General features: G+C 43.5%; 3 protein-coding genes across 5 annotated transcripts in view; 1 reads left to right on the forward strand and 2 right to left on the reverse strand.

Annotated features, from left to right (window-relative positions):
- Positions 1 to 6,098, reverse strand: part of pdgfrb (platelet-derived growth factor receptor, beta polypeptide) — a 27,022-nt gene extending 20,924 nt beyond the window's left edge. Inside the window, exons 1-2 of one of the 3 annotated variants that reach the window (XM_035521732.1) lie at positions 5,927 to 6,098; positions 5,508 to 5,667 (exon numbers count right to left, since the gene is read on the reverse strand). The gene's annotated coding sequence lies outside the window, so the exon portion shown is untranslated. Of the gene's footprint in view, positions 1 to 5,507; positions 5,671 to 5,926 lie in introns of all 3 variants that reach the window. The other 2 variants (XM_035521737.1, XM_027007156.2) reach the window with 2 other exon arrangements.
- Positions 6,099 to 13,846: 7,748 nt separating this feature from the next.
- On the forward strand, positions 13,847 to 18,873 carry cdx1a (caudal type homeobox 1a). Its single transcript, XM_027007157.1, has 3 exons — positions 13,847 to 14,285; positions 17,874 to 18,022; positions 18,604 to 18,873. The coding sequence occupies exons 1-3, from the start codon at positions 13,874 to 13,876 to the stop codon at positions 18,799 to 18,801; spliced, it is 759 nt and encodes a 252-aa protein (XP_026862958.1). The 5' UTR covers positions 13,847 to 13,873; the 3' UTR covers positions 18,802 to 18,873.
- Positions 18,874 to 23,549: 4,676 nt separating this feature from the next.
- LOC113575590 (exosome complex component RRP40) lies at positions 23,550 to 26,068 on the reverse strand. Its single transcript, XM_027007171.2, has 4 exons — positions 25,773 to 26,068; positions 25,536 to 25,685; positions 25,229 to 25,380; positions 23,550 to 24,378 (listed from the first exon to the last, which is right to left on the reverse strand). Exons 1-4 carry the CDS (start codon positions 25,998 to 26,000, stop codon positions 24,171 to 24,173), a joined length of 738 nt encoding a protein of 245 aa, XP_026862972.1. The 5' UTR covers positions 26,001 to 26,068; the 3' UTR covers positions 23,550 to 24,170.
- Between the last annotated feature and the right edge of the window lie 178 nt (positions 26,069 to 26,246).

Here is a 26,246-nt window from a genome sequence, read left to right on the forward strand (position 1 = left end):
TCCTCTAAACACACAAGCTCAGATGGTCTGACCTCCCCTCTCTCCTCCTCTAAACACACGGGCTCAGATGGTCTGACCTCCCCTCTCTCCTCTAAACACATGGGCTCAGATGGTCTGACCTCCCCTCTCTCCTCTAAACACACGGGCCCAGATGGTCTGACCTCCCCTCTCTCCTCCTCTAAACACATGGGCTCAGATGGTCTGACCTCCCCTCTCCCATCTCTCCTCCTCTAAACACATGGGCTCAGATGGTCTGACCTCCCCTCTCTACTCTAAACACACAGGCTCAGATGGTCTGACCTCCCCTCTCTCCTCTAAACACACGAACTCAGATGGTCTGACCTCCCCTCTCTGCTCTCTCTTCATTGTTCAAGGCTGCAGTCATCTGTAATCTGTTCATTGTAGCGTGTTGTAATGATAAGATCTCATGAACACTAGCTTTGTAATAGTTTTGGAACTGGTGCTACATGGATTAAATATGAAGCCATTTTTATACATATAACCAGATTTACACTAAAACCAAATGCAAACCACAAGAACACATGGAGAGGGAGAGATAAATCAAATGCACTGAAAACAGTTTCCCACTGGCCAGAACAGATGGAGACCTGGAACTTTCACATCCCGTGTTTTTATTACAAAGAAGAAATTTCAGCCAACAAGTGAGATTGTCAACACTTTCATGCAATGCTGAGGAAACTTCTGGGAAACAAACAAACAAACAAACAAATAAACAAGAACCCCTTCCAGAAAAAAAAAACTCATTGGCATACAATTGTGGACACACTAAGAGCCCAGACACATTTTTAACTCATGTTGAAAAACACAGAGAAAAAACCACAAAGCCTGAATAAGGGCTTGTAGTGGCCAGTCATGCTTTCCCATTGGAGTCGGTGTTTAGACACTGACAGAGCACACCACACACCATCTGCATCTCCCCAATGTCAACAACAAAAATAACCCCAGCCGACATGGTAGGATGTCGGCACCGTGCACTTGCGTGAGACTTCAGGCTCTCAACCACGGTTTGCGCTTGCGTTGTGAGCTTGCAGTGGTCTCCACGATGCGGGCCGTGCTCATCATGCTCTTAGCAGTGCCCAACCCTTCAGCGATTCGGCGTCCCGGCATCCCGCACCAGTGGCATCCTGCTGCTCAGCTCGACACGGTCCTCCAGGACCGTGCTTGCAGGATGCACTGACTAAAGGCTGTGAGGGGAGGAAATGACAGAGGCATGGCTGTCTGTCACTTCACTGAGTTGCATGCACGACTCAAAGCTGGCAAACAAACGTTGGACCGTGGTTTTGTCATCTCTGCCTGCCCAGAGATTTCCACAGCACCAATTACATTCCACGGCTTTGTAATCCAATCTGAAATCAGCTCATTTCCACGCTGTACTGGTGCTGTTTCGAGATATTGACAACTCAAGACACCCTACCAGAACTGGGGAAGGCTAGGGCTCAAGGCTAGGACTCCAGGCTAGGACTCAAGGCTAGGACTCAAGGCTAGGACTCAAGGCCAGAGGGAACAGCCTGAGGCAGACAGCTTAAGTCAGGCTCTCTCGCCCTTTAATGCGCAGAGATGCCCATCAGACTCTCCAAACCGTCCACAGTTTGTGATGAATACAGCAAACGGGACGCTTCCTACAGACAACCACAGAGATGGCTAAACCAAACAAAGTGTGACCCTGTGTCACAGTGCGTCATGGGAAACGGCTCTCTGGGGCCCTCAGGCCTTGTGGTGTTTACATGGCGTGTGTGGTCACAGCAGGCTTCGCAGGGACAGACTCCTGGAGCTTGAGTCCTGGCTGTAGATGTGACCCCATGTCCACCCCGTACCCCGCGATCAGGGCGAGACCGGTGGCATGAAGTGTGTTTGGGCGCATGCGAAATTAAACCGCAAGAAAGGTTGAGTTCAATCGTCGACTAGAAGTCTGCTTTCCGATTAATAGCGCATAATATCCAATAATATAGGATCATAATACGATACATAATATAACAGATTTTAGAGCCTCGTATTAGGCTTTTTGGCTCCAGATTGGAGTCGTTTCCTCTCTGGTCTCAAAATGATTACACTCATCTGCTGCGCAGGAAAGCAGCGCCAAAGAGATGTTGCCAGGGAATTCCAGAAAGTTCTGCCTATGGAGAAGACACCGGAAGTGGAGGGCCAGAGACTGAACTGCACCCGTAAGATGTCGGTCACATCTGGTTCATACAGCGCTGGCTGCCTCCAGGAATCCCATGAACTTTGCACGGTGGTGTGTCAAAACGAGTGTGCCGGTTTCCATGGTAACATCACCAGGACTGACCCCAGGAAAGTGACAGCGTTCCCTGATGCAGAGTTGCTGTGCTATTTATTTACTTTATGCTGATCGTTTTTAATAGCAGGTTTGCACAGTGGAGGTTAACATCATCGTCGGCTTCATTACGCGACGCGGTCAGCGATCAGCACCAGGGGCGGCTGGAGTCAGCATGAATGACCAGGCACAGTGCTGTTCCCGCCAAAGATGGCCCGTCTCTGCCCTGAGCCACTGCAGCTCTGTTCCGTCCTCACCGCACTGCTCAACAAAAGCCCAACAACAAACTCTCATCTTTAAACAACACCCCCACCCCCCAAAAGCCTACCACTTGCCAGCACCCAGACAGTCCCGTGAGAACCACAGCAAACCCCCACACATCAAAAAAAAAGAGAGAGAGAGAGAGTGGGGGTGGGGAGGGAAAGAAATACAGCTGAATGCAATTAGTGCTCTGGCATTAAATCTCCTTCTTCCACTTCTACAAACAAAGTGGTAAAAATGGAGGGATGGAAAGACAAAAAAAGAGAGGAGGAAGCTGAGGTTGGCTCAGGCATTTCTGGGGAGCTATAGGTACGCTCGGATGTGCCAGCGTGTAATTCAGCTCAGCACGGCTGTAAATGTTAATGCACTGAATATTAGCGTCCAGATTTTCCTCCATTCAGTGTGCGCTTTTGGAAGTGGGCTGAACAAAAACACAGAGCGCACTCAGAATTTCCACTGCGCACATTCTTGGTCATCAGGAGTTCGTCTTTTGATTACTGGTGCGAGTTGGAGAGACTATGCACTGCTGTTATCTCCAAGATTTAAGCCCCCACCCCCCCCCCCACCCCCCCCGACACACACACACAAACAGACATGCAAAGACTCACACAAGAAAGCACATACAATCCCGTCAAAACAGAAACAGATATCTAGAGAAAGTCCAATAATATTGTCTTTCAGCTTGTCCGCTCCTGTCAGGCCCCTCTGTCGGGGACTGTGTTTGATTTGGACTCGGCGCAGAGAAACAGCGCAGCGCTTCAGACCAATGAAAAAAAAAAGGCTGGACTCTCAACGTCCGGTCTTCCTCTCTTACAGAGGAATCGGCACACCATTTATGATGGAGAGGCTCGGCAGTGAAACCATCAGAAGGGTCGCTCCGCAATACACAGGAACGCTAAACGCCTCGAACGCTAGCTGCCTGGATTCTAACACAAGGCCAGGTAAACAGGCTTTATTGGCTAAGCATGTCATAGTGGACTCACCCTGAATCCCTTCAGTGAGGGTTTTCTATTACTCATACGTGACTTCCCAGCTGTGGCAGACCAGATGCTGAAGTGCAGGGTCAGGAAATAAAAAAAAAGTGCTTAGGCTCATTCTGACCTGCAGTGTTATTGCCAGTGTTATTTGTCCTCTTTGACATTTGGGTCGTGAAATAATTGCAGTAGTATGATAAAGAGTGACCGCAGCACTGGGAATAGCGTATCAGAGCATTCCAGAGAGTCGCCTCAAAACGTAGTGTCAGAACGAGTGGAACAGAACAGATCAGGAATGCCAGGGGAAATTAAACTAGGGGCTTTGGCTGTAAACCCTGTGAGGACATGGAACGTGGATTATCGTGATCCATGATGCAACTTAGCGATACGAGAGCAGGTTGGATGGTGCTGACAGAAGACACATGGTGGGGTGTGTAGTGCGGCCCGCCTCTCTGACGGGTAGAGTACTCTTAACATGAACCAGATATTTCCATCCGCCTGGCATACAGCACAGCTGGGGGGGCAGGAAACAGCTGATGACGCAGAGTTAGCAGAGCTCCTTTCGGACATGAGCCACCACGACTATCACAGGATGTTCTATCAGAATAAGCACACCTTCTCACTCACGTAGTTACGAGAGGTGCTCGGAGCCTCGCTGTTCCCACCTGTGGCTTGAACAGGGAAACATGAATTTCAGCATTCCGAGCAGGGTTTTAGACTTGGTAGTCAGCAAGAACAGAGCGCGTCAGGTGATCGGCATGCCAAAGCACGGCACGGCCAATCTCTGATGGCAGCTGCCAGAGCACAGGACGTCCCGTTCAGCTGCCCCCAAGTCCAGTTCAGACGTGAGACATCTGTGCAGATGTCACGGCTCTCGATGGCCATGTTCCACATAGGTCAGCTGAACCACTTTTGGAAGTGAATCAGAACCAGATACTTTGATGTTTCAACTAGAGAAAGCATGAAGACTCCAATACGGAATATATTACTTTAAAAAATAAGGAGCAGAACTGAGGATTCCTTTAAATCAAAGGTTATGTTAGACATGCCAGAAACTGCATAGCACTTCTCTACCCTGTTAACCCATGCTGAAGACAGAAAAAGAATTTTTGAAGTATCCCTTTAGTTGGAAGGACCTGTTCAATCATCTATTAGCACAAAATAGAGTCCACTCACACACACACACACACACACAGTGCAAACTAGCCTGAACTGCTTGTCAAACGTGCGCCTTTGGTGAGAGAATAAACATCTTAAATTTCTCAGACACTGCTGTGACAGGGCAACTGTAAACGCAGCCCGACAGCACAATGCACGTCCCTACAACGTTTGCTCTCCATCAAACCCCATAACACAGGACACATTTAACACACTCAAACAAACACCTGCCTAACAAATACTACCAGCTGCCCGATGCAGTGGAAAATAGTTTTACCAGAGTTTAGATTTAAAATGCTTTGATATAAAGACGCCAGAGTGGTCTCAGTAGTACAACAGAATGCACAGCTTAATACAGCTGGCTAGATCTAAGAACCATAACAGACCAAGTGGAACAGCAGATATATGCTGACCCCTTAAAGAAATACAGAACCATTCAATGTTGCAGACACATTTAAAAAACTGCAATGTGCTAATTAATGTTTCAAACACAGTTCTCCTCACTTCCAAACCAAGTTTTGTCTGAGTTTCCCCTGCCCACTACACCCCACCCCCACCCCCACCCCCTTCTGGCTCAATCAGCTGTAAAATGTTCAGACGGCCAATACGCTGGGCAGATGACGGCTCGACAACCTGCACAGTGCGCACTCATAACAGCGTTCTGGCTGCATACACCCTCTGAGACCCCCGCAGTCTCTCCACGCGGATAAGAGTGAAGCAGGAGAGTAGTGGTGTGAGGCGGTGGGTGGTTGGAAAAGGCAGAGTGACAGAGAGAGAGAGAGAGAGAGAGAGAGAGAGGGAAAGAAGAGAGTGGCGTTTACCTTCACTTCCTCGGCGTAGACTCTCGTGTCAGCCTCTCAGAGCCTGAGCATGCCCCTGCCTCGTCTCTTACTCTGCCACGCTGCTGCCCTTGTTACGTGTGAGGAACACACTCCGGTGCTGGGCTTGCCTGTGCCGAAGGCTGGGTCACACTCCTGCTCCCTGCTGAAGGAGGGAATGGTTTTACCCTGTCCTCTTCAACGTCCGGAGAGGGGAGGAGGCGCTACACATCTGTTTATTTAGTCAGGCAACCACTGACAGGGTCCACTTACTTACAACGCTCACATCGAAACAAAACACCTAAAACTACTTGCAAAGAATAACAAAAAAAAAAAAAAAAAAAAGCAAATCAGGTCAGAGTGAGGAACAGAGAAAAGGAGGGAAGAAAAAAATTAAGAACACCAGAAGAAAACAACTGTACCAGTATGTTTGATGCTCCTGAATGGTGTGTTGATATGCGTAACTGGCTGTCACTCCGGACAGTTAGGAGATCTGAAGTCAGTAAAAATGCCAGGCACACACGCACATGCATGCAACAGAATCGCGCACGCTCACACACACAACCACAGTGGTCTCCTCAGCAACAGCTTTGCGTTTGTGTTTCTTTCACTGAAATGGCAAGTAGCAGGGAAACGAAGCGAAGCCTCCCGGGATACTGGCAAGCCTTAAAACGAGAGGAGAAAAGGGGGGGAACGGTAAGAAGGAGGTAGAGTCTTACATGACAAACAGCCAGCTTTGATGAGCGCTGTAGAACTGTTACTGCTGGGCTCTGGAAGAGAGGATGGGACGAGAAGGGAGTTAAAGGGAGGAGGAGAGAAGGTGTGCCAGCTGGAGCGCAGGGAGGGGACTGGAGTATGAGCACACACACAATCAAAAAACCAAACAAAACTAAACACAACACACACGCACTCACACATAACACACAAACACCGCGGCAGCAATTTCAAATATGATGGGAGTATTATAGATAGCCAGCTAACTTAGTAGCTATCTTAAAGTAAACGGAATATTGCTAGTAATTATTTTAGGCGAATGTAAATGATCAGCGTTCAGAAGATTAAACTTTTACCCTCCGTAGTTAACATGCATACAATATGTTTATATAATTAACTAGTTGATAAGATATATAACGACCTAGAAAAAGAGGCCAGGAACTCATTAGCTATCTACTTAGCTAACCTACCTGTGCTTCACGAATGATAAACGACCTTGGGACGGTATTAGGGACTTATGTGGAATTAACAAAATAATAGATAAACCAGATAACTTATATTGGTTAGCTTATTTAGATTCACCATCTAAATGTAGATAACTAGCTAGTTAATTATCTTTTCACTCAGTAGGACTAGCTACAGTAACTAACTAACGCTAATTGTTTAGTTTATTCAGCTAGCTAGCGTTAGCTAAGGTTAGCTAGATATCTCTTTAGCCTATCCTACTGTATTATTGTAGCTAGTTAACAAGCTGTAATTACAATACAGTAGCATAGGCTATTAGAGCTTAAAACTATTTTTCAAATCATCAAAAAGAATATGCCTAATTATAGGTACATATTAGAGCAACAGCCAGCTGAAGCTCTAGCAAGCTAGCATAGTTAGCTAACTATAAGGGAAAATCATGAGCGATTGGAAACAGCCATTCTGCTGCTGTATCACTTGGTTGGCTACATAGTAGAAAAGTGTTGAGTGTTATAAGCGATTGTGATTAACAGATCATACAGTTGTTGAAAAAGATCAGGACATTATTTGACAGCGGATAATGTGCTATAAGAATTGTTATACAATATATTCCTTGTAGAAATAATCTAAACAAAGAAAAAGCACTAAATGAATTTTAATTTTTTGTTTTCCTGCTTCTATTCCTCCTCCCACTACCCTCCCCACTTATTCTCTGGCAATTTCCTTCTGCCTTTTCTATAGTACAGCGGTTAACAACACAAGTCTTCTTAGTTACTGTTACTCTAGTTACTTTTCAGCCTTGTGTGTGGTCACGCCCAACAGTGCTGCTTAGAAGTTCACTGTATGAATGTAAATGCAAATGTAGTGAGTTCATTCTCTGTGCAGAAATCATGCCTCCATGTGTGGCTTTTCAACTCAAAGCACATGCACGAACGCTTGATTCATTTTAAGAGGCAGCAATAGCAATTTGTCCTCTGACTGTATTACATATGGGAAAAATCAAAATGTTAATGCTTTCTTTTATTTATCCTTCCATATGCACTGTGTACTGCAGTGTACTGAGATGCCCGATGTTTGTCTTGTTGATGCTGGACGTCTGCCTGTGGTTCATAAATGTATGTATTTTCTGTCTTGAGCTTACCAAAGAATGGCATCACAGTTTATAATGTTGTATAAAATATTTAAACAACTGTTTAAGGTTTCGTAATGAACTTTGATTACTGAGAATCACTGTGTTCAATAACTATGTTTAAGCAAGAGAGAAAATCTGTAACTACTAATGAAGTATCAGTACTGACACAATGTTTCAGTAGGCAATACTATTTTCCAAAAGCTACTTTATTGCAAGTAAACATGTCTCAGATATAGTTTACCACTTTACTATATGTGGTTCAAACAATATTAACTATGAATGAAGTATCTACTTTTTTAAATTTTATTTTTTTATTATTTTGTGTGGAGAGAAACAGTAAGCCATGCATGATTCTTCAATGATCTTCAATGGGGTGTATTCATCTGTACATCCACACCTCTGAGAATAAAAGCACAGCATATGTAATACAGTAGAAGTTGCAGGTTCCTGCATTCGTGCATTCTGCCTTTATCGTAGGCCTACCTAAAACGTACTCCGGTCACAGGCCTACTTACAGGCCGACACAGGCTGCTCGTTAGGGTCGTAAGTCAGGAGTAGCCTTCTGTAACATGCAGGAGGGATAAGAAGCATGGAGTTGTAGCAAAGAATCGTTATTGAGGGACGTCCACACACACACACACACAAACAAAAACAATAGAACTAATTGACAAATTACTTGACGTACTGGAAAATGACATGACAAGAATTCTCGAGGAACAAAGAAACAAAAGCAGCATACAAAAACTAATGAGTGGCAACACAGTGGAGAACAGCAGGCCCAGGGAGCAGAGCAGAAGAAAGCCAAGTGTGGCCATGGGAACCCCAAGGCGAGGGGGGGTACATTATCAGTGATCTGGGCTAATTAATCTACTGTTGTATTGTGAATCACCACTGACATTACCAAGAGTGTACACTAGCAATGTCCTTTTCATGTTCACCAGTACTTTCATTCTTATTTACTCTTTATTTTTACCTTTTATCTTCACGCTTTGCATTTTTAATTTTATTTTACTTTTACTCTTGTAGCACTTTTATTTTTTTAGCAATTCAGTGCATTTTCATTTCTTATAATTATTTTATTTAAAGATTATTTTTTTAAATATCTTAATTTTGTTTTACTTTAACTATTTTGAGAAATATTATTCTTCATTGATTCATGAAGTAGTAGGCTACATCTTACTTCACTTCTGATCCATTATAACTAAGCCTTTTGCTCATTTGAAAAATGATGATTTGAAGATCTAGTGGTCTTAGTACTATATTAATTAGTGTAGTTAAGTACAATAACTTACTGTAGAATGTTACATAGCTAGGTGAAAAAAATTGGTTGGTGCATTGTTCAATCAAGAATTATATCTTAGCTGCCCTTAAATAGTGATCGTGGTAGTTCATCTAATTAGTTAAACTTGCTATATTATTTGTATCTTTCAAATATTCCATTAATGATTTCTGATCTTTATTGCTTATCTGTTAAATAACTAATCTGTTACTTCTTAAGCTTGCAGTATCTGATGTCAACTATTGAGGAAAAAAAAGTTAGATTTCTTTTTTTTAATCATTTATTAAGTATCATTTTGCAATTGTTTCAGGTAGATACTGAATATTTACATATTATTACTGTATAATTACATGTCGTTCTGCGTTACTATGATCTGTTTTCTCTCTTGGCTCTCCTCCTGTCTCCCGCCCCCCATTCCCAGGAAGTCAGCAGAGTGGCTTGAAAATTCATAACAAGTTCCAGGAGCTGAGTAAGGAGTTCTCTCTTTATTGGAGAGACAAAAACAGAGAGAAAGAAAGAAAAAAAGAAAGAAAGAAAAAGAAAAAGTGTGTGTGTGTGTGTGTGTGTGTGTGTGTGTGTGTGTGTGTGTGTGTGTGTGTGTGTGTGTGTGTGTGTGTGTAAGAGTTGGCAAGCATATTCTTCTAATTGTGTGAGTGAATGTGAGGGCTGGGACTAACACACAGTAATGAGGGAAGGTTGTTGTAATGTCCAGCAGAACATGGCAGACACACTTCATAAACATACTCCCTGGATCTCTGTGCTGGTTTAACCCTTTCATTTTAACCCTTTCATCAGACTCAGCTCTTTTTGTGTACTGCAACCAAAACATTTAGCGTGATTTTGTAGGAAGGTTCCAGGGGCTTGAGCCAATGGCGTTGAGTGCTGAGCAGAATGGGGCAGTTTGGTTTAACACTCCTCGTCATGCCCCGACAACTGGGCAGAAAGGACCTTCGTGCACACGGACATGAAGGACCACACATTTCCCCCAGCTACTTAACACCACACACACACTACACACAACTCAGCTCAGGAGCCACTGTCTTTGTGACTGTGACACAATGCACCACTCAAGCCCCCGAGCCAGAGGACAACTGGAGAGGGCTCATCTGTGGAATTCGGACTGTGGAATGTTAACAAAAACATCAGCGTTGTGTGTTATTAGTTTGCTATGTGCCTCTGTCTCTTTCAGGGACAAAAGAAGTGTGTGTGTGTGTGTGTTCTGTGATTATAAAGAATGTGCATAAGGATGGGTGGATATATGTTAGATTAAACTGACTCAACGAGTTATGAATGCAGATGGTCAAAGATATAATGAGTTAGATTTTTAATCTTTATGAGCCCAAGAAGCACGGCACAAACACACACACACGCGTACATACACATGAACGCGCACACTCCTTTTTCATGACCCATTACCAGCCGACTGCACATTTGTTTAGCTTTTCCAAGGCACAGATAGAACTTATCAACAAAGGTCTGACAAACATGGAAAAACAGGGAGCCTGTGAGAGGGGCGGCAGACACAGGAAATGCACTGTGACCTCTGTGACCTCTGCAACGCTCACTGTCATCTCTGCATAACCGCTGCCTGTAGGACAGGGCCCATCTGATGGTGGATCATTGCGTGTGTTTACTCAGGCCCCTCCTCGCTGATCCACGATCAGGGCTCCACTCTGGCTCTGTAAAGTGGGGAAAACCTGAAAAGTCTCATTAGTGAGATGCGTGTTGTCTGTGGGCCTCTGTGTTTCTGATGCTTGGAGGTGCTTTCGTGTGTAAGTGACTTTCAGAGTGGTCTGTTCTCCTCCTCCTTATCTCAGTCTGCCTTCATTAGCCAGATGCTAATTGCTGTGAGATCAGTTAAGTGGGCTAGTGGGCAGAAGGGTGTGTGTTTGTGTGTGTGTGTGTGTGTGTGTGTGTGTACATGTAGTATACACACACAAATGCATGTATACAGGAGTGTGTAGCACAAAGTGAGAACATCTGTGCGCAAGCCCGTGAGCATGGCGTTTTAGTTGTTTTTTGTTGGTTTTGGTGCGGTCCAGCTTTGGAGGAGATTCTTGTCATGTTTCCACATCAGCAGTTGCTTCAAGCGCAGCCTTGGTTCTGCCCAGTGTGATCAGACTGCTCTTGGAGAGCCGCAGCAAACGCGCTGACACACGCAGAAACCGGAGAAGAACCAACTCACTGTGCTCTTGCTTAAGGCTCCTAGGCAAAGCACTGAACACTTTACATTCTGGAACCCCTGATAATGCAATCCTGGAGGGTGTCGTGAACACTCCTGAGATGAACACAATCTCTCAGTGCACATTTACTGGGTGAGGGAGGGGAATATATTTCTTTATGAGGTCTGACTACTGTTCCATAAGATCCTTTTTTTAAAGCTTTTTGCGGTTTGGATCACATAAGAAGACGTCTAAATACACATGGCACGAAACCGTACACCTGTACTGCTGCCAACGTAGACGGCTGAGCATCACTACAGCTGATGGAGCACGTTCAGGTAATCCATTCCATTTTAGACAGAAATCAACAAACTATTATTCCTGTAATTGAAGTCGTATAAAATAACTTATTCAAGCTCCAGCAAAGACGGAATGGAAAAATCTATCCAGTCCCTCTCCCCCCCCCCCCCCCCCCCCCCCCCACCTTTTTTTTTTTTTTTTTTTTGCAGTGAAATTCATTATTTCTGCAGTGGTCAGAAACCACTGACACAGATAGGCTGGTTGGGCAGGCTGAGATGGCAGCCACTGGGTACGGGAGGGCAGTGAATGTGTGTGTGTGTGTGTGTGTGTGTGCCACATATGCACACCTATCTATCCATACTTAACACACACTCACAAACTGCACGTGGAGAGAGACAGAGAAAGAACCATCCTCCTTAAACCGACCCCACTGGTGGGTGTGTAAGCACCCACTCAAAGGGCCAGTGTGAACAGAAGGAGGAGGACGGTCACCTTACTCACACTCACAGACTTTGCCTGTGGTTTAAAACCTGTTTAGCCCTCTGCATGCTGGTGTGGAGCTTGGTGCACCGACCACTGTGCTGCTGATGCCATAAACAGACAAAAATAAATGTGGAAAAAGTGACCCATACAAACAGTAGTTCAATCAATTTCTAAGGCAATGCGTAACTCTTAGAAATATGGCACAATGGCAGCAGAGCTGGAGTCTGTTCCCTCCACCTGGACACGAGAGAGAAAAAACACTCAGATGGCAGACGCTCATTTCCGCGTCTTCTTTTAAAAGCACAGAGCGGGGAGCGAAAGGCGAGGAGCTCTTAAGTAATGTTTTTCTCACATGTCAGTGTTTTCCACAAGAATGTTCCATTTCTGCCTGTCGATACGGTTTTCCTCGGTTTCTAACTCTTCTATCCCTCCCTGTTTGGCCAGTTCACTCTCTATGAATAATAATCCACTGCGTTTCTTTTGAAAGATACTTCATTTAGGAAATGAAATACACTAAATAACAACAATAACAACCAATTAAAAGAAACATACAGTTTTGTGTTTACCACCAGTCGTATCATTTTTTTAAATGTAAGTAATGTTGATTTATATTGGTAACGCGAGCCTTTTTCACTTAAAATAGGTCTCTACTGCCCACTTGTGGTTAAAGTGAGGTTAATAACCACAACTGGTTAATGCAAATAGCACTACTGTCTTGTGGAGTACTTCTTTAGATCTTATGAAATAAATGATGTCTAAATACAATGAGTCCAATAAGACACACACACAGGAATACAGACGAATGCCGCTAGCATGTGAACGTCATCTGTAGTGTCAATGTCCTTTGACACTAAAGTGAATCAGTTTGCCATTCTCTGGAGGTTTGGAGATAAAATTGGGCTCCTAGTGTAAAATTGCCATTAACTTGAATCAAAACAAGACCAAAACTAAAAATAAGTCGTTAGCCCTGTCTGTGTGACCTATTCTTTTTTATTTCTGGGCAACGGCCTGTTATTGCTTCTTCAGCAGATGCGAACAAATCTGGTCCCCGGGAGGGGGGGGGGGGGGTCCCGCGAAAAGAGCATTTACATACAGTCGTTTTTTTAGTATTCCCGTGTGCAAACACCCACCATCACAATTTGTAGAATTTTATTAGGGCGCCTTTGATGTCTGCAGTTCGCTGTCTTTGATATGCACGCGCGCTTTCCGATGTAAATAACTGGCGTCACGAAGAATGTGACATGGCCGGGCCCTCCCTCGACTCTGTCATCCAGCCGACATATCGAGAAGAGGCTTTGAAGTGCTAGTATTGAAGGACAAAAGGAGGACACACTTAGGGACTAGCAGTCTCTCTCTCTCTCTCTCTCTCTCTCTCTCTCTCTCTCCCTCCAATAAATTTACCTAGATATCACGTTGGTGGAACTTAGGTCAAAGACGTGGACTGATACAAATGTCAACTACCTTATATACCTTATTGGACAAGGCCCAGGGCTGGCAAGCCATACGTTGACCAAAAAAAAAAAACCCCACTCACGCGCTTCTGGTTTCATTTTTCGTGATCTTTGTTCATTGTCCTCTCGTATAATACACCACCAATAAAACCCCCTGCCACAAAGCACTCCATGTGGAAGCACACGAGGTGTCCGTCCCCGTCCCAGGGTTGTAAAACCGTGCGTCACACTGGAACTACCCCCGTACTTAACAAACACAACGTCAGCCCTGTGTCGCCGACAGGTAGGGCTTGCCAGGAAGGTGAGGTTGAGTTAAACGAAAACTCGCCAGTGGCAGTGACAGCGGGCTCGGGCATTATGCGACAGGTAACGCGCTTGGGAAGATGTCCGTGAGTTACCTGTTGGAGAGGGACAGCAGTATGTATGGAAATCCCGTGAGACATATGAACCTAAGTTTCAACCATCAGAATGTGTATCCCTCGCCCCCGTACACGGACTTCTCAGGTTATCACCACGTTCCAAGTATAGGTAACGACCATCACGCGTCCCAAACCGGAGCCGCGTGGAATCCCGTTTACGCGCCAGCACATGAAGAGTGGTCACTGTACGGCCCCGGGTCCGGTCATTCTTTCCCCAGTCTTGGGCCGGCGAATTCAGCGAATGGCAATCTCATTCCTCCGCCGGAGCAAAGGAATGTGCCGACCGCAACTGGTCCCGCGGGTGATCATCTTTCTCCCATTTCCGAAAGGGACCATTCCGAGTGGATGCGACGCAACGTCCCACTTGCAAACTCAGGTTAGTGTAACATAATTTATTATGTTTAATATTTATAATTTATGTACCTAAATCACAGAATTTATTTTAACGTACAGTATTGGATATCCTACTGCTTGTGATTAAAACATCGAAATTTGTTGTTCACTCTAATTAAATAAAACCTTAATTTATTTGACTAATTTACTACTGCTAAAACGAATAGACTAGGCCTAAAGGTATTAAAATACGGGGACAGGCCTGATCCGTGCTACTAGGGGATCCAGGTAGCGTGTAATTTACCATAACTGATGGATTTTAAAAACCTTATCGGTGCTGTATGAAGGCTAATAGTTTATGAGGTGATAAGAATCGTGTCTTATGTGCATATGTGTCAATATAGCACCAGAAGGCATCCTCTCAGTCTACAGTTGCAATAAAACCCATTCTCTGTTTAGTTAAAACACACATCTGTGCAAAGACAGACGTTATATATTCTCATTGCGTTTTACTGGAATTTTACAGAAGCGTTCGCAGATGAAGAGAGCAGAAACACTACATGCCTAGTTTCTAAATTAAAGTTTGGGCCCGCGGTAAAGATAAACCACTCTCTCACAGCCATAAGTAGTAGTTCTTGTCTATTTATTTGTGCGATTTATTCATTTATTAGAGGCTACTGGAGTGTGTCACTACGACCTTAAGTATCCATATTGCCTATTTTATAACACCCTTTATGGAGTTATCTTTTGAGTATGTTTGAGAACTCATATAGCCAGTGTTACCAATTACCCTCACAAGTAAGATTTTACTACTGTATTTTATCATTTTATTGACAGGACCATTTTTCTGTCCGTGAGGTACAGACTACGCTAATGGGCCCCCATTCCGCTGTTGATATATTAGCAGAACCGTTTCGGTGAGTCAGTAATGGCACAGTGGGACAAGCCTACTAAAGGTTTGGGGTTTTTTGTACAAACTGGTAACATTAGCCTGGTCTCATGTATATAAATATGTGCTGACTGCTGAAGTCTGAGGCATCACTGAGTTGCAAGCAAAATTGTTCCGATCAATTAATCGCTATGTTAGGCCACCTCGTACTCTCAGCTTCAATGACGTCTGTGTGCAGCCGGCAGGGGTTTTTGTGTGGTCACTTTGGTCCCAGGACTGTATTGTATCTGCACAGGAATGAGAGTTGTTGCAAACCACATATCTTTGTTACGAAGCCTTGCAGAATTATCCAGGCCACTTGGATCCGAGAGTGTACGGCAGTGCAAGCGAAGCTGCCCGTGCGTGCTCACCAAACAGCACGCCGCTTCATTGTCCTATCTCACGTTGAGCTCGGACCTCATTTAACTCCGTATCTCACCCGAGCTCTAGCTTCATTTCACTTACTATCTCATGGGAGTTTGAACCGTCTTAGTCAGGAAGGTCTGTACTTGCTAGGAGAATTCACAAGACCAAATAACAGCATGTCTTCCTTCAGGACTCTTAATATTTTACCGCAGTAAAACGAACGATCTGGATATTTGATTTGTTCTAATGCTCAGAGATTGGATGAAGAATTTAAATATCCTAAAAATTGATGACAGTTCTACATGTCAGACCCACTAACCAGAGATTCAAATGCAACAGCCTCTAATCAGAAACAGTAATCGGCAAACCATAGGATCGCCCAGAGAATGATAAAGATTCTCCAATTTAATTTAGGCATTTAAATGACTAAAATGACTTTACAAAATAATGTGTAAAAGTTTGGTTACTGTTGAGTTATGGTCATAGAGGCTGTGAGTCAGTGGTCAGTGCTTCCTCCCATGCAAAAGATGAACACACATGGAAATAAATAAATTAATATGTGTGTGTGTGTGTGTGTGTGTGTGTGTGTGTGTATACATATAGCAATGGTGGACGCATTGGGTGTCCAAAGGTGGTACAGTGTTGCCCAACATTAGTGCATTATCCTTCTGTGCTGTGGGTCAAAGCACAAGGCGTCTTTTGAGTACAGCAGCCTGTCGCCTGGTGAAAGATTTTCTGAAAAGCTAACATCAGAAGCCAGCCTGTCTGATGACACGCAGGCCGCACCCTGCTGTGTCCACTCTAGGAGGAACCCACGAAAAACTGATAAGCCTGACAGGGGTGCATGTGTGCCAGAGAGAGAGAGAGAGAGAGAGAGAGAGAGAGAGAGAGAGAGAGAGAGAGAGAGAGAGCGAGAGAGAGAGAGAGAGAGAGAGAGAGAGAGACTGTGTGTGCAAGAGAAAGAGAGAAAGAGAATATCTACAACAAACTCTGAGCAGTTGGGAGCTTTACAGTGAATACTAGGCTGCCATTACAAAATTATAAGTGATGTTTTTGGAGCATTATTGCATCTTACAGTTAGTAACAAGTGTTCCGAAAAAAATACTTATTCGAATAAAATGTAATGTGAGTGTGTTCATGTCAGTGAGTATGTGTGCTAGATTAGTGCAGGTGTGTGTGTGTGAGAACTTCATTTCTTCTGATCAAGTCGACATGCCAGTAATACCATGTCATATCTACCAAGAAACGCTTGATCATATGTCAATATATGAAATCAGCATCTGGCCAGGAAACATGAAGGATCAGTTACATTACTGACTGTTCCGCTTCACTGCTGGGTGTATATATTTTGTTTTTGTCTGTTTTTCATATTGCAAACAACTCGTGGTCCTGTTTCCCTTTTCCAAAGTCATTGTAGTGTTAAGATAATCTAAAATGAGATGAAATTTGATCATAATCTAGAGTCATTTTAGCATTTGGAGGAGTATCAAGTACTATTGATCAACAAGTTGTCCACTTACCTCCGAAGGCTCCCACTTACTGTGCATGCTGCACTAATTTTCATGTGAATGTTTGTGACTGAAACGGTTATCCTTTTATGAGCTACAGCGTTGAAAATGTGAACCAGCGAAATTTATCATATGTTAATGACCAAGACATAAACACATTCTACTTGGTTTAGGGACAGTGCATGTCAAGTGCATGTCATTAAAAGCATGAATCAAATTTATGAAGATCTTACAATGATCATTAAATAGCACAAATATCATAATGTTGGACATTTTTGGATATCTTGAACAGGAAATATTGTATGATGGGAAAACCTGTCCTTTAGTTGCCCTTTTGACTGGTGTTCCAGTGCCCTAAAACTAATGAGCTGATTTGTAATGTGAACAATTTTACAATCATTATCAATATACTTATATGTTTACAGTTCTGATGTTATTATATGTGTCTTATGATTCATCTGTGTTACATGCAAATAGTAAAAACAGGCAAGGTGACAGCCTTGGTTATTAATCACGAGGAAGTGATAGTTTATTGTGGGTTGGCATATACAATAATGTTATGACTGAAGATCTTATGGAGTTGCCTACTTTAAGACATTAAATAAACAGATAAATAAGGGCTGTATTTGAGTTACCTGTAACTCACACTACCATTTTCCCAGATCAACCTCTGACGTACAAAGCATGTATTTCTATTCTTCGAGCTATCATCCATTACAGGCTACCACAAATACACCCCCCCCCCCCCCCCCCCCCCCCCCCCGAAAAAAAAAACAAATTTCCCAGACAGGTTAAAAAAATCCATTCAGCTTTGTTTTGATTGCTGCAGGCGGGAAGACCAGGACAAAGGACAAGTACCGGGTGGTGTACACTGACCACCAGCGGCTGGAGCTGGAGAAAGAGTTCCATTTCAGTCGCTACATCACCATCAGGAGAAAGGCGGAGCTTGCCGTGGCCCTTAACCTATCAGAGCGGCAGGTGGGCGAGCGCTGACCAGTCATAAAAAGGGATCGTAGACAGGGGAGGGCCTCAATTAACAGGGTTAGCATTGTCTCATATGACATTTAATAAGGCCAAGATGTCAGCTGTTGTACCTTAATCGCAGCCTTAATCATCTGTATCTGTATCTGTAGTTGTCCTGATAGAATGGAAATATTAGGTGATTCAGACAAAACATCTATTTAGGAACATTATTAGAACCCTAATTCCCAAGTTTTTCTTTTGGTCCTCAGATCCAAATACAATCCTGATATTTTTTCAAGGTCAGAGTCCTCTAGGTTTTTCCCAGTCTCATTATCCAGGAGCCAGGTGTGATGGCAAAATGGTCAGTTAGTAATATCAATTCTACAATTAACCAACACTGCATTTGGATGCAAGAGCCACTGCTGTAAAAAAAAAACGAACCAGACATGAACTAAAACTAGTCCTGGGATACTGGCACTGTTAGTCCATTAGTCCAAGCCCAAGTTCAATCTCTTAAGGTGGCTTCTACAGCTCCTCGTCAAGGAGCATGTCTTCCACTTCCATTCCTACCGATTTTATTGTTGTCTGTCCTGTAGGTAAAGATCTGGTTCCAGAACAGACGTGCCAAGGAGAGGAAGATGAACAGGAAGAAGATGCAACAGTCGCAGCAGGCCTCCACCACCACTGCCACCCCGCCCACGGTCGACGTCCACGGCAACATGGCTATGGTCACCAGCACCGGCAACAGCTTGCTGACGGACACGCTACCCACCACCATCAAAGAAGAATACTAGAATGAGGTGGAACGTTTGAAGCGGATGTCAAAATAAAAGACATGTTTACACTGCACCTTTTTTGATGCTGGATGAACCTTGTGTATCACATTAGACACACAAAGAAAAACGCTTTACAAGTAATGGCAAGTGTTTTGGTTATTCTGTCAGTAATAAGCATCACGATTCCGGAAAAGCGAGGAGAGGATACGCAGCCCTTGCTGTTTGAGAAAGATCTCATTAATTACTGATTTTTGCACCTTTTAAGATGACCATACAGGGTTTGCCAGGATTGCTGATATCTGAAAAGTTTTTAATGTATGAAACCTTTTGTACTATATGCTAGCGCAATGAGCTGTACGTGAGTGAATAAATCAGACCCCACACTACCCTCACTCTCCACTCTCACCATGCGCTTGGTACAGAAACCTGTGTTTACAAATTAATAAACGGAAATTATGAAACATTTGTACTGCAACACGAAAAGATAAAGTGCATGATTGAAGAAAGATGGTCAGGGTGTTGGTCTTCTGGTTAACTGCCCACGGCAGTTTCATTTGGATGCTAGTGGAGGTGGTGGAGGTGAAATATTTCACTGGTGTCATGTGAAGAGGTTGAGTCGTGAAAACCTGACACAGACTGTAAGGTTAGAGCAGAGTGTTTCCTCTGCTGGAGGAGTTACTTTGACCCGATGCTCATTACAAGCTGGGTGTGTCGTGGCCAAAGTTGCCCTGTACGCAGCGCAGTCAGATGATTCAGCTCAATTAAGGATACAAGATACGTGATATTTTTTAAAACTGTTGACTCTTCATGCCACGTTATCAAAATCAACCTTTGCTTTGGTAATGAATGATTGATTTCACGATGACACCACCAGTCTCATCTTGAGGTCATGCGGAGCATTATATATGGTTGTGTGATGACACTAGTGTGTCCTGGGATGGAAAGTTCCAAAAGGGCTTTGAAGCACAACACCATGTTTCTATTCTTTAGCCATATGCAGTCATGCTACTAGATTTTCTTCTGAGATATAAGCAAACAACCCTGTTTTTTGAATACATGAAAGACACATTGACAAGTGTTATGTCAAAATGAATCCATGCATAGGGTTTGTGAAAACAGTTACATTTGCCTTCGTGTAAAAACACCTGCAGGTGAAAGTTGTTTTGGTTTGGTCTGTTGTACATTTCATTCTGATTTCCACCAAATAGACATAAATGTAAATATTCACAAATAAGCAATTCAATATATTTACCATACATGTTCTTCCGGAAACTCACTCACTAAAACTGAGGCTCATGCCAGGGTTGACATTTATGTTGGTGTAATAGACAAAGCAGGTGTATGATGTAATATACCATGTTTACAATGTAATACATACGTATAAAGGAAATCACTAAATTCACTGAAACCTCACATAAAACAAATAAAAGCAAACACTTTAATAAAAACTGATACAAACAAAAAACTAAAAATTGCATTAAATCTTGTATTGTATTTGAATGTGAGCAAAGATTAACCATAAAAATATCAATCAATTCCTGCTACAGGGATGTGGAAATTACAGCAAACTGTGAATTACAGCAAACCTACGAATAAAATATTGCTGAGTGAATAAAACAGCGCTGACCTAAAAAATAAGATCTGTGACTCGTGCATAAGTGGTTATATGACACAGTAACTGAGTGAAGACCCCAAATCTCTAAAAGCAGGACATGAAGGCACTTCCCTTGCTGTGGCAGAACATGTCTACCTCTCCACCTGTCTGTCTGTCTGTCTGACTGTCTGTCTTCTCTGTGTGTTTGCTTCTTTCTCTTCTGCACTGAGGCTACAGACATAAAATGGCTGTTTACAGTAACGGCATTAAAACAGAAAGGCCTGGCTCAAGGTTTGGGAACGTATGAAACATTAACCATTTGGAAGCAGTAAAGCACTGCTATGGATGAGGTGATTATGGACCATAAAGATAATGCACCACTGAAGTCCGATACTTTTGACCTTAGACACAATCTCTATGACTTACAGTCACGTTAAAGAATTCAAGATAAACATTTTTTAAATGTATATATGTGGCACATTTTGGTATAGTGAGAATGCTGATGGACATCTAACATTTACCAAATCACATTCGTTTGAATAGACGGCAATGTGTGCTGTTTTGAGGTAGTAAACATCCAGGCATTACAGAAACGGATAATAAAAGTTTTTTTTGTTTGTTTTTTTGCTTTTTTTTTTTACACATTCCACTAGATCTGTCTTATACGCGGATTTCATAAGCAGATCTGTCTTATACGTGGATGTCATAAGCAGATCTGTCTTATACGCGGATTTCATAAGCAGATCCGTCTTATACGCGGATTTCATAAGCAGATCTGTCTTATACGTGGATGTCATAAGCAGATCTGTCTTATACGGGGATTTCATAAGCAGATCTGTCTTATACGGGGATGTCATAAGCAGATCTGTCTTATACGCGGATTTCATAAGCAGATCCGTCTTATACGCGGATTTCATAAGCAGATCTGTCTTATACGTGGATGTCATAAGCAGATCTGTCTTATACGCGGATTTCATAAGCAGATCTGTCTTATACGCGGATTTCATAAGCAGATCCGTCTTATACGCGGATTTCATAAGCAGATCTGTCTTATACGCGGATTTCATAAGCAGATCTGTCTTATACGGGGATGTCATAAGCAGATCTGTCTTATACGCGGATGTCATAAGCAGATCTGTCTTATAAGGGGATGTCATAAGCAGATCTGTCTTATACGGGGATGTCATAAGCAGATCTGTCTTATACGGGGATGTCATAAGCAGATCTGTCTTATACGCGGATTTCATAAGCAGATCTGTCTTATAGGTGGATGTCATAAGCAGATCTGTCTTATACGTGGATGTCATAAGTGTACCGTTACAGATGGCAGCCAATCTGTTGCCATGCACAATTTCACTACTCCCTTTATTACTGGTCTCCTTTCTTTCCATTTTCTGGCCACAGGTGATATCTGAGTGACACAATACTACATTGATATTTAGTGTTGAACTTGGCTAACAGACTCCCCAGCCAAAGCGGTAGGCCATGTAAACTCACAGCGGGGCTGCCAGTGCTAAAGCACACGATAAGTTGCCTCTTCACTGTTGCGTCACTCTGTGTGGAGTTCCAAACTGTCTCTGCATCTCTGATGTGCCATCAGTGTAACGGCTGGGTGTCGGGAGTTTCATGGGTTTCCATGGCTGACGAGCTGCACAGCCTTAGATCATTCTGCGCAACATCCAGCGTCGGTTGGAGTAGCGTAACGCACGTTGTCACTGGTCCCTGCAAAAGTGGATATCCAGCAGTGTGATGTACAAATCTTGGCTTGCTGGATACCAGGTGAATGCTGCCTGCTGGAAGGCACAGTGGCTACAGTAAATGTTTGGTGGAGGAGGAAAGGGGTCTTTGTCTGGCTTGTAGGGTTTTGGCTCGGCCCACTAGTTCCAGTGGAGGACTTCATCAAAAACACATGGCTTTATCTTGAAGGATCATAGCTGCTTTCTGTTTAATGAAGTTTTTTCAGTTATGTTCACACACACACACACACACACACTCTCTCAGTGAGCGCAAACGCAGGCCTTGGTCCAGCTTCTGAAACATACCTGGCCTTGGTGCTTATCAGTGTTTTGCTATCAATAATAAACTACTTTGATGCTTTTTCCTCCTGCGTGGTCCTGATTTTCTTTTGTTGTTTTTTTCCCCATTAAAACAGGAATGCGTGCCTCGGGTCTCTAACGTGCGCCAGTCCGTTATCCGGATTAAAACAGACCTGTGGTTTCAGGTGGGAGCCACACTTTAGTCTTGTTGACATTAACAAACATATGGTTTGGAGAGCATGAGGCCTAATTTTGAAAGCGATAACGGCTCCACACACACAAAGGGTCTGCAGCATGTTCCTTGGGATGTAACAAAACCAAGCAAACATTTCAAACATCATCATCAAAACATTTCAGAGATATTACAAAGTGCACTGGCAAAGCATTTGGGGTTCGGGTAAAAGCTTTATCAGTGTGTTGGCTCCAATTTCAAACGAATGGCACGGTGATTAGCATGTTTGCCTCTCTGCACTGGGGTCTTTGATTCTAATCCCTTTCTGGGTGGACTATCCATGTTCTCCCTGTGTATGTGTGGGTTTCCTCCAGGGTCTCTAGTTTCCTCCCACAGTCCAAAATCATGGAGGTCAGGATGACTGGACACTAAATTTTCAAGTATATGTGCGCATGTGTGTTCAGTGACGGTTGGTGCTCTGCGCGTGTCTGTCCAGTGACGGTTGGTGCTCCGCGCGCGTCTGTCCAGTGACGGTTGGTGCTCCGCGCGCGTCTGTCCAGTGACGGTTGGTGCTCCGCGCGCGTCTGTCCAGTGACGGTTGGTGCGCCGCGCGCGTCTGTCCAGTGACGGTTGGTGCTCCGCGCGTCTGTCCAGTGACGGTTGGTGCTCCGCGTGTGTCTGTCCAGTGACGGTTGGTGCTCCGCGTGTGTCTGTCCAGTGACGGTTGGTGCTCCGCGTGTGTCTGTCCAGTGACGGTTGGTGCTCCGCGTGTGTCTGTCCAGTGACGATTGGTGCTCTGCACGTGTCTGTCCAGTGACGGTTGGTGCTCCGCGCGTCTGTCCAGTGATGGTTGGTGCTGCTTCTTCTCATCAGTGTGTGATGGTAAAAGCTGATTTCTCCGTCATGTGTCCTTGATTCTGAGAAAGATGCTATGTAAATAAAAACTAATTCTTTTAGAAACTGCTTCAGAAAGATTTCTTTTAATAAGGGGAAACTAGCAACAACATACCTAAAACAGGCCCACAATCACACTAGCAGAGTAGTTACAGTGTATTGGTCAGCCAGTACCTAGCCCATGGTTAGCAGTTCTGTGTAATTTATTATTGTGCAGGTCAAGGGAATTTTATATTTTTAAAATAAAGTTATTTTTCTGAGCATTAGTGCTGAGACTCCTGTGTAGACAATGACAGATTTATCAACATGACATTTTTATCGTGATTACATAAACCTGTCACAAATGGTCTGTGTTTTCCAGTTTCCCCTGCAGGCTCTGTGTAAGACACTCATATACAATACTCATATGAATCTTCCATCTCACAAAATGTCATTTATTTGTGTACAAAAAAAAGTAGCGCATCAGGGCACAAAGAGAAAGCCTCTCGCTGCAGAGTCCAACATCACTGTTCTCACACTCTCTGGTTTCATCAAGCAATCAATAAAGTCGAACTCATGTGTGTCATAAAGATTCCTGATATCACGACAATCATGTGGCAGGTTGCCCTCAAGTACCACACCTGAGATCATCTGGTGACATCAGCGTACAAAGTCACTGGGCCACGTAGAAAACAGGGCCTGGTTTTGTCCACTAGAGGGAGCCCTCAGCCACTCTCTTGAATAGTGCCTGTCTCTGCTGCGGGGTCATGTTCTCACAACTCTCCAGTAGATTGGCCACTATCAGAGTCTTCTGAATGCCATTGGCCTTCACCCAAACCCTGCCATTCAAACCCACCACCATCTCAAAGGGGAAGAGCTTCTCCAGGTCCTTGATTATCTCACTCTGAGGGCTGAGTAGCCTGAAGGAAGGCAGAAGGGGGGGGGGGGGGGGGGGGGGGGGATTACTACTGTAAATTAATTCCTTTTTTAACACCAAGTGTTTTTCCCTCCGATTTCCTCAAATATCCCTCAGGTTAAGGCAGATAAATTACACACATATTAACACTCTCTCTCTCTCTCTCACTCTCACACATACATACATACATACATACATACATTATATATATATATATATATATATATATATATATATATATATATATATATATATATATATATATATATTTTTACTGAGAGAATGAACATATAGCAAACTACGTACTACTAAAAACAAGCTACTTTTACTTAAAATTCCCAGTTATAATACATCTTGATAACTTGTACAATAAGGCACTTCAAAATTGAAGAACATTCTTCTCGATATTCCAGTGTTCTCCTGAACAAATCCTAAATATGACGAACACAAACATTGAAATCATGTCAAATTCAAGAGAAGCCTAAGCAAAGAAGACAATGGTATATAAATCCGGTCCTGGACTTTGTAATAACTTGTAACTGATGAAATGATGTAATTTGCCTTAATCTGTCATGACACATGTAGGACCTGGACCTTGTGCACTGTGACTGGAGTACCTCAGTTTTAAATGATCCAGCTATGTCACTGCTGATCTTGCTGGGGTTTTTTTTTTTAGATGCAACTAATGCAACTTTAAAGGTGTTACAAAAAAATGAATTCTGAGTTTCAAATCTAGATCTGCAATCCTGAACACACAGCAGAACTTGTCTTTGATGTATTTTGTTTGCAGTACTGATCAGTTTAGCGTTTTTATAAGCAAATGTCCAACGAGGGTGTGGGATCCCCATGCATACCTGCGCACTAACCCCAAAGAAACCTTGAAGAGAAGCCCATCTGCTCCAAACACACCCATCCCGTTGGCCCGTCCACAGCTGTCGATACACACCAGCTCTGGTTCCATGTCTTTATTTGCAATAGCGAACTGAGAGTACACCAGATCCCCCACCTACAAAACAAACAAAAACATCAGATCAGTAAACAAGTTCTGCTGCAGGTCTTAAAGAACACAAAACACGCCTGTATTGCACAATGCTACACTGTTTGTAAAGCTTAAACTGTTATAGCAGCATGTTACATCGCACCGGGCTACTACGACGGTACCTGGACGTTGGGTCGGTTCCTTTTCGTGGCTCCCTCAAACGCCAAGTAGGACAGCGACGCGAGCTCACTGCCTCCCACGTCCACTTTAAAGGAGTCTCCTGACTTCGCCGTTACTACACCAATCACGCTCTCCCCCTTAGCTGGAACATACTGCAGAAAATCGGGCAGCAATAGCATCCATGTCGCTGCTATTTAATTGCGAAAACTAGTTAACGTAAGATGATGTGGGATTCGTACCCGCTTTTGTTGAGAATCTATCCAGTAGAGATTGGGTGATCTGTGGCGAAGGATGCCACTCTTGGACACCAGGATTTCGTCTCCGTTACGTCGAAGCCCTGGGCCGCATATTATCTTTTCAGATTTAACTGTATTGTTCTCCACATCTGACAAGTCCAATGAGAATACGTCTCCTGGTAAAACTACCTCGCCGACTTTGTCTTTAAAACAAGAAAGAATGCTGTCCATGCTTTAAAAAAAAAACCGCACAAATCCTTAACGTTTCCTATGCCCACGTGAACGATGATCAAGGTGAAAACAACTCTAGCAAGATTTCCGGTTGGGAGAAAAACGGATTTTTCAAAATAAAAGCCAGTTAGTACGCGAAACTGACCGCACAGTTCATAATGCTATTTAATAGCAATTTCCAGAAAGTACGTGCATGGCAGTTTAGCAATCACGTAACAGATGCAAAGTTATTTTGGAAAAGCAAAA

The sequence above is a fragment of the Electrophorus electricus genome, chromosome 2, assembly GCF_013358815.1.
Source record: "Electrophorus electricus isolate fEleEle1 chromosome 2, fEleEle1.pri, whole genome shotgun sequence".
NCBI classification, from domain to species: domain Eukaryota; kingdom Metazoa; phylum Chordata; class Actinopteri; order Gymnotiformes; family Gymnotidae; genus Electrophorus; species Electrophorus electricus.

Bases quoted from the DNA above. Each gene is read 5' to 3' on its own strand.
- cdx1a (XM_027007157.1), top strand. From the start codon at position 13,874: ATGTCCGTGAGTTACCTGTTGGAGAGGGACAGCAGTATGTATGGAAAT. The intron at 14,286-17,873 runs GTTAGTGTAACA...TGATTGCTGCAG, and splicing joins CGTCCCACTTGCAAACTCAG to GCGGGAAGACCAGGACAAAG. The intron at 18,023-18,603 runs GTGGGCGAGCGC...TCTGTCCTGTAG, and splicing joins TTAACCTATCAGAGCGGCAG to GTAAAGATCTGGTTCCAGAA.
- LOC113575590 (XM_027007171.2), bottom strand. From the start codon at position 26,000: ATGGACAGCATTCTTTCTTGTTTTAAAGACAAAGTCGGCGAGGTAGTT. The intron at 25,686-25,772 runs GTACGAATCCCA...GATTTTCTGCAG, and splicing joins TAGATTCTCAACAAAAGCGG to TATGTTCCAGCTAAGGGGGA. The intron at 24,379-25,228 runs GTATGCATGGGG...GCCTTCCTTCAG, and splicing joins TCTTTGGGGTTAGTGCGCAG to GCTACTCAGCCCTCAGAGTG.